The following is a 12,765-nucleotide window of genomic DNA, read 5'->3' on the forward strand; positions in this document are numbered from 1 at the left end:
ATTCGTACGGAAACAAATTCCGTTACGAGTCTTTCGAACCGTAATGTTTTCAAAAACTTTTTTTTAAAAACTCAATTTTTATGATTGTGTTAGCATAAAAGTATAATTGCGTGTTTTTCATTTTGATAAATCTCATTTGGGTTAAAACGTTATATTTTTTAATTTTTCACTTGTGGTCACACCCTGAAAAGTAAAACAGCTTTAAGAAAGCTCTTTTTAAGAAACAAAAAGTCTAAAATTAAACAAAAATAATTCATTCAATAATAAATGAATTTTTAACATATGTTGGCTGCAACTAAACATCGATGTTTGCCATAAAGAAATCGATGTTTTTCAAAATTATAAAAACATCGATGCATCGATAGTGCCATCGACGTTTCTCCACCTCTACGCTCTCCTCGAATGGAAAAAGTTGGAAAGAAAAAAAGTAAAAATAAATATATGAAATCGAGTAGGCTGTGGTGAAACAAAACATAAGTTTACAAATAAATTAGCGAGTAAGTTGATACGATTCGTAACTTGTTAATTGACCAAACCAAGAATGCATAAGAATTCGTGTAAATGGCGTGTTATTGACAGAAGCAGCAACAGCAGCGGCAGCAGCAGCAGCAGCAGCACTATTATTATTATGGATGATAAAGCAACAGCAGCGCCCACTGCAGACGCCGCGACCGAGACCGAGAAAGAGACAGAATTAGCAACAGAGGCCGGCAATAATGAAATTTCATCAGTCACCGCCGCCGCCGTCGTCGCCGCTACCGCCGCACACACAACAGTCACCGTGGAGCCCTTGCCAACGACCTCCAAGTTGCCTCATCAGCAAAACCTCAAATCGGATGTGCTAGACACTAGCAGTAGCGGTGCTATTGCAGTGGACGCCTCAGTGGATACGGAACGGTGTTGTTGGATCTGCTTTGCCACCGATGAGGATAATCGTCTGGCCGCTTGGGTGCAACCCTGCCAATGTCGCGGCACCACCAAATGGGTACATCAGAGTTGCCTCTATCGCTGGATCGATGAGAAGACACAGAAGGGCAATGCGTTGCGTTCCGTGTCCTGTCCACAATGTCAAACGGAGTACATCATTGTGTTCCCGCAAATGGGCAGACTGGGCGGCGCCCTGGAGGCCATGGACAATGTGGTGAAGCGATTGAGTCCGTTTCTGGCTGCGGGATTCTTCGTGGGCTCGTTGTACTGGACGGCAGTCACCTATGGTGCTGTTACCTTTCTTCAGGTGGGTGTCAAGTTTATCAAATATATGTCTGTCTGTCTGTCCATTCGCTTGAACACTTCAATCTATGGGACTTTAATAGCTAGTCCCATAAAAATGATGATAACTCTCGTACAACTTCAATGCAAATAAGTTATTCTTAAGATTTCGGCCACGCCCTTTTTCGTCCTCTGAAATTAGAGCAGCTAATACACTTCAGTTTTATACCAAATAAATCATATTCTAAATGATTTCTAAAAATGTGATTTAACAAATAATTTTATTAGAAGAAAAGAACTAGCATGTATTTTTAGACCCGCTTACCTATAGAGTAGCTACAAGAAATGGTGGAAGGCGACATCTACGACAATATGTATATTTGAATTTTGTTTTCTTATTGAAACTTTAGTCTAATATTAAATCTTATTAATTTTGTATATTCCCTGCAGATTGTGGGCCATGAGCATGGCATGTCTATTATGGAAGCGGGTGATCCGCTTATTTTGCTCATCGGTCTGCCTGCCATACCAGTTGGCCTTATTCTTGGTAGACTCATCCGCTGGGAGGATGCGTTGTTGCGTTTGATACGCAATCGTGGAACCGTTATGCGCAAATTTCCCTTCGTCAACTTCATCTACCCGAATCTGTAAGTAGTTCAGTAATCGAAAAATCCACTTCATAAATAGTATTCCTTATTGAATTTGCAGTAATCAGGAGGAGGAACCGCCCACATCATCGAACCCGGCAACGCCTGCGTTATCCGATCCCGTATCAGCCACTCGCATCTTTTGCGGTGCTCTGCTGCTGCCCACCATCTCGTGCATTGTGGGTCGCATTCTTTTCGATTCGGTTGAGAATACATTGCATCGCACACTGCTCGGCGGCCTTACGTTCATCACGGTCAAAGGGATGCTGAAGATCTATCTGAAACAGAAGCAATATGCGCGTCGCAAGAAGCGTCGTATTGTCGATTATACAGAGGAGAATATACGGAATTTTATGCATCGCAGCAATAACAATAGCAATGCTGCTGCTGGTGGCGGCGGTGGCGCCACAGGACTTGCGGCTGGTGCACGTCATCATCATCATCAACAGCAGCAGCAGCAGCCAGTGCTGCCAATGTCGCGGCTGGCCGCTGCTGCAGCCGCTGCTCGTGAACGGGAACGTGATCGTGAACGAGAACGTGAACGGGAACGGGAATTGGAGGTGAATGGTGACAGCGTTGTTTGAATTTGCAAAATGGACACACTCAATTGAATTGCAGCAATTGATAATTCATATATGTATGACAAATACTTCTTGTTCAAAATAGTTTCGTTTTTGCTTTAAGTTCATATTTGTTTAGAATCCCCAAAACAAAACAAAAAAACAAAACCAAAACTGAAAACAAATCCACACATTTCTTCAGCTGGAAACTCTGAAAAAAAAGAAACCCAAAATTCAATGTTAAATATTTTGACGACGATGACTATGAATGATGATGTACAATGGGCAGCAGCTGTTGCACGTTGCTTGGCCAAAATTGTTTGTTAACAATACACACAAGAGAAATCAAATTGCACTGTCCATTTAGCTAATAATAAAAATATATGTATAACTATTATAATATGCTAAACAAAAAAAAAGCTATGCTATATACGATACGATTATATATATATATAACTAACTATATATAGACATCACTTGATATACTTATATTATGCTTCCACACAAAACTTTGAATTTATGTTGATCACATCTTTTTGTAAACACTCTAAAATTCTACTACAAAATTGCCTATGTAAATAAAACCAACAACAAACCCTGTGGCTGTGGGTGGGTTTATAAATGAAATTTAATCCACCAGCGATTCTCGACTCGAAATTTAATTAACTTTTTTTTTGTTGTGGCTGCAAGGTGCAAATTTTCAGATTAGATAAGCTCCATGAAAATGTGTGAATAGTTTGTTTATTTAAATACATATATAATATCGCAACTTGGACTTGGGCTAAACCATTGGATGAGTCATCAAGATAATGAACCCGCTTTGCAATTGTACTTGAACCCTTCTTGAAGATGATTGAGAAGTAGGAAGAGGAGGAGGAGAGCAGCACCATCATCATCATCATCCCATCGTATCGTACACACAGACACACATAAAAGATACAGTTAAAGACCCCGGACAAAGTGAATGCTCCAAAAAAGCGATCTAATCATTTATAATTGTTAGCGACTCTCGAGTGTTTGTTTTGTCTATTTGCGCTTATCATCGACAACACACGAGCTCTTTGCTGCTAGATGATATCTACAATATATCTACATAGGTATGAGTGTGTCTGTGTGTGTACATATAGAAAATACAAATGTAGCCAAAACGTAGACTTCTTGTTGAGCCACAACGACTCGATGAATGCGCTAAGAGAGCTTTGAACGTAGAAAGGCAGAGAGTGCACCTGAAAGTCCAAAGAGCGAGAGCGAGCTGTTGAGAATACTCATTAAGCTAAGTTATTCTCTCCCGCTTTTTGTTTGAGATGACAGCTATAATCTACTACACTCAAGTGCTGTATCTAATCAATACAAATCGAATTGCAGCGCATTGCGTATGCCTGCCTAGCTGCACCCCTTTGACGTCAACTCAAGCTCTACAAATACTCGCGCAATATTCGCACACACACTACGCACAGCCAGCCGCCAGGTGATTTATGTGTGAATTGCAATTGTGTGTGTGTGAGTGTATATGGCCCACCTGTTTGGCTTTTCAGGAGCAATCACACGCTCTTGGATTCACAGCAGTTGAAAGATTTCTTGCTGCTTTCTTTCGCTGCCAGCCAAACCACCAACAACAACAACGGCATTAAGAAAAGAAGCAGCAGTAACAACTACAACAATAACAACTCCAACGGGTTGCGTTTGTTCTTTGTGACTGAACGCCCGTTGGGGGGCCAAAGGCGGGCATACATACACACACACACATGCACAACACACTCGCAACACCATAACGTAACGAATCGTGTTGCTTGTCGGCTCTTGTCGTATTGTTGTTGTCGCGCTTGTCACTTGCGTCGACGACGACGACGTCAGCGACAGCAACTGCGACTGCGACTACTACTACGGTTAATAACAGCGTTGTGTCGGCAGCGGCAACTTCGCAGTCAAACGGTCACCGGCTACCAACACGCATCGCGGCGTCTCTTTCTCTCGCGCTTCTGATCCAACTCAAAAGCTGTGAAGCACAAAAAGAAAACAAGCATACTTATGTAGTAAAAAAAAAACGATATTTAAAATACGAAAAGATTATCGAAACGCGTTTTAAATCGTTATCGAACTATGAACTGAAGTGCAACAAGTGCTACCGAATTGCAAAATTAATTGTAAACAAAAGAAGTAACGTTCGATCTCCAGAAAGACAAATCAATACTGATCCTGATTCAGATTATTATTAAATCAAAATGAGCAACACGATGACAGCAGCACATGAGCCGACCATGCATTATTTGGACAGCATTTTGAACGAGGAGGAGAAACGTTGCGGCGATCAATATTCGCATCAATGGCGCAATTTCACAATTTCTCGTTCAGGTCGCTTCAGGTCGAAGAACAAGAAACGGGATGTGGTTGATGGCAAACTTTTCGATGGCAGTAATGCCAAGGAAAACAATGATAAGGTGCGTTTTTCATTACCGATTTCTAAAATGGTAATGGGGTTAAACGAAACTGAGAGCTTTTGGTGTTATTCCATTCTCATTTTCAATTTCATTTCATTAGTTATCCGTTATCAGGCTGGGTGCTCTATAAAAAAAAAGTATAAAAAATATTATATATCAATGACAATATCGCGATCTAAATAGTGTAAATTGTGTGTGCGTCAACGCTAACGTGATTTCATATATTGGTATAACGTTTTGGTTGTTTGTCTGGGCTTTTATGTGTATTTATAACTGGGTAGAAACTAATCTAGAAAAGGGGTCTTAAGGGTCTCTGTGGTTCGAAAGTCCACACGTCACTTTCGTGTTTTATTATTTTCGTGTGAAGCGAACAATAACACAAATACAACAACAACAACCACCGAAAACAACAACAATAAACGGAAATGCTCATTAATAAGAAAACGGAAGTTGTTTTATTGTGATAACAACTCCCAATGCATCCCATCCACAGTCAACATAATAATATAAACACTATTACGATCACTCTCGAGAGCAACAAAGATCTCCTATACTATATATACATATATATAGCACTCAATGCCATTTGCAAGTCGAGTGAAATCGAAAATTTCCAAGAATACTCGAAGGAAGTGTAATAATAACTCACTTCAAGATATTAAAAAATTGATGATAAATATTACTCAACTTGAGTCATCTTGAGTTTATTGCAATTATAATAATTAGATGGCGAAGTTGAATCGCATAAATTAGCTGCAATTCACTCTTTAGAAAGGTTGACAACATTAAAGTGCTTATGATAATTAACCGACACACTCTAAAAATGATATATCACATCTATATTTGGTGTATAACTAAACGTGACACTTAAAACACACAATTTTTGCAATGATTTCGTATAGGAAAAGATTAGATTGCAGCAAGAAGGGTACTTTTCTTGCTATCATCAAAAAGAACAAAAAAAAAAAAAAGAACTCTTTTTAGCCTTGACTGCAATTTTATTTTCTATCTTACGACGCAAATCAACGGAAGAAACGAACAAAGACATTTCGTAACCTGGCCAACAAAGTAAAATCCTTTATTGTGGCTTAATTTGCAGCTCGTAAAAAAGGGTTGTATATATTTTTAAACAAAAAGCTACCATAAAAAAGAACTCGAATATTGCACACTTTTTATGTTGGCTCAACGAAAATAAATGTAATGAAATAAAAATAAGTACACAAAGTAAACAAAAAACAGAACTTAGCCGTGTTCAAGCCCAAATAAGCAAGATCAATGGGTTTTTTTTTTTGTTGTATACAAGGTACATACATATGTACGTTTGTATCATGAGAAGCGACCGACAAACACACCTTTCTGGAAACTTTATACATCTGTATTTGTTTGCGACGTTGTAAGATGAGTAAAACGACGAAAATTCGCCACTTTGTCATATAATACGAATTCGTATTTCATCTATATATAGTCAACTTGCATACATATATAGTATATAACACACATATAAGTGTGTGCATTTTTTACAAAGAAAGGGGCGCCATAAAATTAACAAAAACCCGCCCAACTCTTAACTCGACGGGCACGCGAATTTTGTTTTCTTAATTTTTTGGCAAAAGGGGAACTTTCAAGAAGTGATGCAGTCAGTGAGGTCGGTCAGTGAGGAGAGTACCGCGGGGAGTCGTTACAGACCAGTGCCGGACCAGTTCCCAGGTGGGTGGTGGAAGAGTTTATGTGTGTGGTGTGTGTGTGTGTTGTCTTGCGCAATAAATGCAGTGACCGATCGATTGCCGGCAACGTTCTCGCTGCGTCATTGTCGGGGCTGTGCATTGAACTTGGTTAATGTTATAAAAGTATAACACATCGAGCATGCACTTAAGATTACACAGATTCTAAGACAAAGTATAAACAGCTCTTTTATTCTACTTCAAAGGTACTTTAGGTGTTCCATTTAATTGGGGCTTTTTTTATAGACATACTTATCAAGACTGGTTAGATTTTGAAGTACTGAAAGCAAACCAAAGCACAAGGGTTTTTAATAAGTAAATAAAAAAGGTTTTGGTTTTCCCTAGATACTTTTTAAGGAAGTACGTGCTTCATAGCAACGTACATTTAAGTTTTCGCCTCACCTATATCTTTAAGTAAATATCAATATCGCTAGTTATACCATTTCCTTGATATGAAAACTTAACAATCAAAGAAATCAAAGCGTTTTATGGCCGCCTGCCTTGGTACTGCCCTCGAATTTTTGGAAAACCATATATGGGTTATATATTTGATTATAGTATAGTATAGATTTTGTATAGATAGAGGAAACTCCGATAGTAAGACATGAATTATGACCAAGGTTTTACCAACTAAAAGCACTCAAACAATAAGTACATGTCTACACCGCTATACCACCGATATCAGATATTGCAAAATTTTCTTCTTCTTTTTTTTGCGTTTTAACAGTGCAAAAAACCTTATCAAGAGTGTGAGAGTGAGAGAGAGAAAGAGCGCAATAACAAAGACAAACCTTTTTGTTATTGTATATAAATGTAGGTAGTATATCAGGTGTGTATGTCTGTCTATAATAATAATATAGGTAAGTGCTTGTGCACGCCTCGACTGCTTGACGGGGGCTTTTGCTGTTCTTCTAGTTATTGTTATTGTTGTTACTGTTGTTTCTTGCCACTTGTCAAAAAACAGAAACAAAAACAATAATAACAAAAAGAGAGCGAGAGAATTATACTTGTGCATGTCGATAGCTTGTGTTTGATTAAAATCAGGTGCTAAATCAAAAACAAAAAAAAACTTTTATGTATATATAACTTTTGGAACATGCCGTTTGATTACTTTTTTCTCTGATTGCTGACCCCCCTCCAAAAAAAAAAAAATCAACTAAATGATATTCTTATCAGAAGAATAAGCAAACACATGTACTTGGAAGTTTAAATAATGTTCTTCCCTCTTTATGTTCTTTACAGATCTCTGCGCGAAACACAGCGAAATCATCCTCCTATTCAGCAACTCCAACAATTGGAACCAGCAACAACAACACATCGATAGCTCCAACAGCAACAGGAACGACGACGACGTCAGTGCGAAGTCAACGTGACAAAACGGAGAGCTATAAAAGCTTTTACGAAACAAATTTATAGATAGTGTTTGGGGGCTCTATACATCATATGTGTGTATACTATAGCATACTATATATATATATATATATATATATATATAAAGTTATATATAACATTTGTATTACGCTTTATTAAATCAACCTAAGAGTTTATTGCACAACGTTGTGTGGACTATATAAATGTGCAAAAAAAATTGGCAACACAAAAAAGAGAGCAAAACAGAAAAACCGAACGCAAAGGGAAGACTAACTATGTATATAGTTCATATTATTTGCTTTTGCCTTTTTGTGCTTTTGTGTGTTGTTTTTAGTTGTAATATAGAGAACAGATTGTGGGTCTAATATAGGCACTCGCTAAATATATATATATATATATACAATACAATATATATTATAGATCGATTGTACTTACTTAGTATATATAAAGTAAAGTTATGAACATTATTATCTCTTTCATGCTTAGATTGTACAAGTATTAAAACGTGATAATTGCACTAAATTGCATTGCATATGCATATATATCTTTAACTATGCTACATTTACATTTACATAGTACTTATATAATTGTCTTAATTTTTTAGTAAGAAATTCAATTCATCAATCTTAACAATAAAGCATAAGGTTTCTTTTTGAATTCATCAACTGTGTGTTGTTTGTTTTGAGTTTCTTGCTCTTGCCGCTGCCAAATCATGAGGCCTCAGCGTTATTAGCATTGGTTGCCATCGATGGCCTTATATAGCTAACATCGAGCACACAGAATTTGGCACGACACATCGGACAGGTGCATTTCTGTTCCAGCCAAACCTCTCGATCCACATCGCTTTGTCGGGCCGCAAACCAACGAGCCAAACACTCCACACACCACATGGGACGACAATAGCAATTGGAGCAGCAAGCCTCATCGGTTAACGGTGCTCCGGCCCGATTTAGATCGGCACATTGCTTGTTAATTTTGATATTCGGCTCGGCCAGCATGCAGGCGAAACATTTGTCTGTAATGGGTTCCGAGTTGAAGATGGGATTGAGCGCCACTTGTGCTCGGAACACATCCACAAAACGATCGATAACGCTGCGATGGAATTGTATATTTGAGGGTATGGCAATCGGGCGACGCACACGATCCTCCAGACTACGAAACTCGAGGGCATTGATGCGAATGTGAAAATCAGAGACCCCCCTGACGCATTGGACGAACAATGATGCTTATCATTTGCAGCGTATCGTTCTGGTCGTGCTGCGAAATATTGTATGTTTCCGCCTGCAAGCAAAAAGAATAGTTCTTTATTTAGAAAACGTTCGGGTAACTAATATATAGTAGTATAAGCTAGATAAGATGCTTCATAAGAAAATGTAATATCGATGTACGGACTGATTGAAAGTAATTGAAGAGTGGGCGATGTTGAAAACATCCCGGTTTAAGGGATCTAAATTTATAGATAAATAGAATTTTCCTACCTTGGCCACGCTGAGTGTTGTGTTGCTCTGATGAGCGAAATTCACATTGTACATGGTCGTCTTGATGATCCAGTTTTCAGTGGCAATCACAGTACTGATGGAGTTCAGTTTCCGCTTATAAACATCCTGACGCCGGAATTCGGTGCCAATATCGCTGGACACCGCGCTATAACTATCTGGAGTATTTGAGTATTTTGCCAAGGTTTTATTAATAGGATGACGCCGCCAATTGTGTTGATGCCAATTAAAGATCAAGGCGGGCACAGCGAGCACAGCTAGAACACTGAAGCGTTGCGCCATCTTCCAAGTGAGCGTCTTGAAGGCCACAGCTTCCTGTGGCATTGGGAAATCGGGATCAAGTTCATTGTATTCGAGTGGTTGTTGTGTGGCAAACACTGAGAACTTGAGGCGATGGATGAGGAAATATGTGACGGGCAGGCAGCTGTGAACGAAGAGATTCAGAGAAGTGCGGCGTATGTGATAGCCGACAAAATCGAGATATTCTTCGCCCAGAAACCGCGAGAACAGCTGCTCGATGGTGAAGCCCAAACGTTGGAATTCCTCGGGTGGATAGATGACGCACATACACAGCAGGAAGTAGAACAAATTGAAGAGCAGTTCCGACTCGTCCATGTTGCGAAAAATTTTGAAAGAAATTCAACCAAAGAACTACGAAATTATGTCTTATTATTGTATTGATGTGTGTTCCAAGGGCTTTGAGAATTAGTGATGCGCAACTTGTTTTGTTGATGTGTCGCAGTCACCACAGCATTCACGCAGTGTCGCAAATGTTGCGATTAATCGATAGCTTCGTGTGACCGATTGGCGCGACTTTCAAATCGTATTATTTCCCGCAAGTGGTATAATCGATCAATATCCTTTTCTAATTCTCTCTCAGCGATCAGTTTATCCTTACACAATTTTTTAATGTAAATACTTAACTTAATACCCAGCACAACAATTGTCACATTCAGTACGCAATTGATAAAATTGTCAAAAAAATCCATTTTCGTTGTTCACGTATTAAATCTGTATTTGTTTTGTAAAATAGTTTTCTTTTAATACAAAAATTGGTTGCTTTGATTTGTGCTATGGATTGATTACAAAAAGAATACCTGAAACCAAACAAAAAACTATACAAATAAAAAAACATATAATCTCTTGCCTCAAATGAAAAAAAATACATATTTCAATTGGCTGTCATGGAAGCTACACATATATACGCTATATATATATATGTATATCTGAGTGTTGTCGTGAGTTAGCTTGATATGTTAAATTAAGTCTGTTAACAACTTGCGTTAAGTTCTGTTTTTTTTTTTCGTTTTCATTTTTTTTTATATCTTATATGTGTATGTACATGTTGCTCTATATATAGTATATATAGTTTAGTTCAATATTACAAACCAAACACACACTATGGAATGTATGTTATATATTTCATGTGATTTGCAGAAAGTCATGGACGGTCGATAATATTTTTTACTTTTTCTGCAGTTCACTCACATTTGGAATGTTGTGGGCGTTGTCATCATCGTTGGACGCTGAACTGGAATCGTTGATCATCTCAAAGCTATTGTCACCGCTTGTTCCAGTTACCGTTGTCAGACTCGAATCATTGTTCGATGTCTGATGCTCTGAATTACTCAAATTGGGCAATGACACATCCGCCTCTTCGTCATCAACATCAACATCCTCGTCATTATCATCATCGTCGTCGTCATCATTGCTTAAACTGCTCGTGCCGCTGCTGTTATCATCATCATTATGCGATACAGTTCCGTTTGGAATGTCTTTGCTGCTGCTGCTGCTGCCACTGGCAGCATTCAAATTCAACGCACTTATTGCTGGCAAATTATTGTAGCTCAAATCAGCAACAGTTGCCGATGTTGTTGCTGTTGCTGTTCCTATTGCTGTTGTGCTCGCATTAATTGTAGAGCTTATCTCTCCTCTTTGATGTTCAAGTAGAAGCGTTATCATTGGTACATTTGAGCTGCCATTCATCGCCCCAGTCTCAGTTCTTGCTGAGGCTGTGGTGGATGTCGTTGAGTTTGTGCTGGTCGCCAACTCAGTTGACAATGTCTCGGAGCTGCCATTAAGAAGCGATAGATTGGGTATATTACTTTGAGGCAATGCGGCAATTTGTGCCGAGCTGTGCGAAGTAGACGTTTCATCGTTGCTGCTTGCATTAAGCATTGATAGAAAGGGTATATTGGACTCGATTGCTTGGCTAGTTGCGGCATTGCTGGTGGTGTTGTTGCTGGTGGCATTGCTGTTGGTTGTCGTTGTACGTTGACGTCCGCGAGGTGGACGCTGTGGTCGCGTTTCAGCAGCAGCAGCAGCAATCGCCTGCTCTGGCTGTGGCATACTTTTATCACGTCGCACCATATGCTTCTCATAGAAATCCACATTCATGTGCGTGCCACGCGCCTGAGCTTGTCCCGCATTTAGCTCGGAGGTGTCTGGCTGAAAGCTGCTGCTCTCATCCACATCCATCTCCTCACTCAACTCGGTGTTGAATTGCACAAATGCCGCAGGACCGTCAGCGGGACGTTCTGGGTTTAGCTCTGCAAGAGACAAGAAGTGGATAAATTGCAAGTTCGATAGATATCTGACAAGCTTACCGCTTAGGAAATTGTTGGCGACATAGTCCGCTGCACTGTAGATTTCGGCGTGTATTAGCAATTGCAATAACACTCCCACTGTGGGTCGTTCCCATTGTTTGCCCGATGTCTTCCACTCATCAATCATAATCTGTGATATACTCTGTCCACGATCCACATGCTCCGACGCAATCAAATTGATCTGATGTTCGTTGTATTTGTAGCCCACACGAGTGGCAATTTCCTTGAAATTTAAAACACCAGGTGCACTACATTCGGTGGCGTCCAATTGTTTTGGTATTTTGGACATTAACTTGCGCCAGCAATCGTGTCGATCGAGTATGGTGGCCAATTTATAGATGTCGTTGTCCTCCACGCGTCGTAGTTCCGTGTATCGCGTATATTTTGAATGATTGTTGATGTTACTGGTTGTTGATGTCGTTGGACCGTTTGACTCAGCCATTTCCATTCCCCAGCAGCAGCAAAGCAGCAGAGAGCAGCGTTCGCTATTGTTTTGGTTTGTTTGTGTGCGTTGTTGTAGCGACTGCTCCAAGCGTTTGCCGTGTGCTTGGGGCTTGGGTGGGTTATCTACTATTTGTATATTCTAATCACTTGCTACTTTTCGTTTTCACTCAATTTTCACTCAATTTTCCTTATGAGCCATCCTCCAATTTCGTTTCTCCGCATACACTTATGTACAATGAATGTCGTATATACATGCATATGTACATATGGCAG

The 12,765-nt window shown here is 39.4% G+C and overlaps 4 protein-coding genes across 7 annotated transcripts; 2 read left to right on the plus strand and 2 right to left on the minus strand.

Moving 5' to 3' along the window:
• The first annotated feature begins 338 nt into the window (after window positions 1-338).
• LOC133835965 (E3 ubiquitin-protein ligase MARCHF5) lies at window positions 339-2,584 on the plus strand. 3 transcript variants are annotated; one of them, XM_062266164.1, is made up of 4 exons: window positions 339-497; window positions 580-1,234; window positions 1,660-1,856; window positions 1,918-2,584. In XM_062266164.1, the coding sequence occupies exons 2-4, from the start codon at window positions 629-631 to the stop codon at window positions 2,438-2,440; spliced, it is 1,326 nt and encodes a 441-aa protein (XP_062122148.1). In that variant the 5' UTR covers window positions 339-497; window positions 580-628; the 3' UTR covers window positions 2,441-2,584. The 3 variants fall into 3 exon arrangements, with proteins under 3 accessions (XP_062122148.1, XP_062122149.1, XP_062122147.1); XM_062266165.1 differs by having other exon boundaries at window positions 367-497; window positions 586-1,234; XM_062266163.1 differs by lacking the exon at window positions 339-497 and having other exon boundaries at window positions 504-1,234.
• A 1,738-nt stretch (window positions 2,585-4,322) lies between these two features.
• LOC133835971 (uncharacterized) lies at window positions 4,323-8,197 on the plus strand. Of its 2 annotated transcripts, none has more exons than XM_062266170.1 (2): window positions 4,323-4,854; window positions 7,818-8,197. In XM_062266170.1, exons 1-2 carry the CDS (start codon window positions 4,639-4,641, stop codon window positions 7,989-7,991), a joined length of 390 nt encoding a protein of 129 aa, XP_062122154.1. In that variant the 5' UTR covers window positions 4,323-4,638; the 3' UTR covers window positions 7,992-8,197. The 2 variants fall into 2 exon arrangements, with proteins under 2 accessions (XP_062122154.1, XP_062122156.1); XM_062266172.1 differs by lacking the exon at window positions 4,323-4,854 and adding an exon at window positions 6,182-6,561 and having other exon boundaries at window positions 7,818-7,956.
• Window positions 8,198-8,324: 127 nt separating this feature from the next.
• LOC133835966 (E3 ubiquitin-protein ligase TM129) lies at window positions 8,325-10,469 on the minus strand. Its single transcript, XM_062266166.1, is given in 3 exon segments — window positions 8,325-9,145; window positions 9,147-9,227; window positions 9,425-10,469. Coding segments are annotated over 3 exon segments (1,203 nt in total). The 5' UTR covers window positions 10,058-10,469; the 3' UTR covers window positions 8,325-8,656.
• Window position 10,470: 1 nt separating this feature from the next.
• Window positions 10,471-12,757, minus strand: LOC133835964 (protein Tube). The gene is made up of 2 exons (XM_062266162.1): window positions 12,049-12,757; window positions 10,471-11,991 (listed from the first exon to the last, which is right to left on the minus strand). Exons 1-2 carry the CDS (start codon window positions 12,494-12,496, stop codon window positions 10,907-10,909), a joined length of 1,533 nt encoding a protein of 510 aa, XP_062122146.1. The 5' UTR covers window positions 12,497-12,757; the 3' UTR covers window positions 10,471-10,906.
• Between the last annotated feature and the right edge of the window lie 8 nt (window positions 12,758-12,765).

This window comes from Drosophila sulfurigaster, chromosome 2R (assembly GCF_023558435.1).
Source record: "Drosophila sulfurigaster albostrigata strain 15112-1811.04 chromosome 2R, ASM2355843v2, whole genome shotgun sequence".
Lineage (NCBI taxonomy): Eukaryota > Metazoa > Arthropoda > Insecta > Diptera > Drosophilidae > Drosophila > Drosophila sulfurigaster.

Excerpts from the sequence above, each read along its gene's own strand:
- LOC133835971 (XM_062266170.1), top strand. The coding sequence starts at position 4,639 with ATGAGCAACACGATGACAGCAGCACATGAGCCGACCATGCATTATTTG. Across the intron at positions 4,855-7,817 it reads CCAAGGAAAACAATGATAAG|ATCTCTGCGCGAAACACAGC; the intron begins GTGCGTTTTTCA and ends TGTTCTTTACAG.
- LOC133835964 (XM_062266162.1), bottom strand. The coding sequence starts at position 12,496 with ATGGAAATGGCTGAGTCAAACGGTCCAACGACATCAACAACCAGTAAC. Across the intron at positions 11,992-12,048 it reads CGCCAACAATTTCCTAAGCG|AGCTAAACCCAGAACGTCCC; the intron begins GTAAGCTTGTCA and ends TGTCTCTTGCAG.
- LOC133835965 (XM_062266163.1), top strand. The coding sequence starts at position 542 with ATGCATAAGAATTCGTGTAAATGGCGTGTTATTGACAGAAGCAGCAAC. Across the intron at positions 1,235-1,659 it reads GTGCTGTTACCTTTCTTCAG|ATTGTGGGCCATGAGCATGG; the intron begins GTGGGTGTCAAG and ends TATTCCCTGCAG. Across the intron at positions 1,857-1,917 it reads AACTTCATCTACCCGAATCT|TAATCAGGAGGAGGAACCGC; the intron begins GTAAGTAGTTCA and ends TTGAATTTGCAG.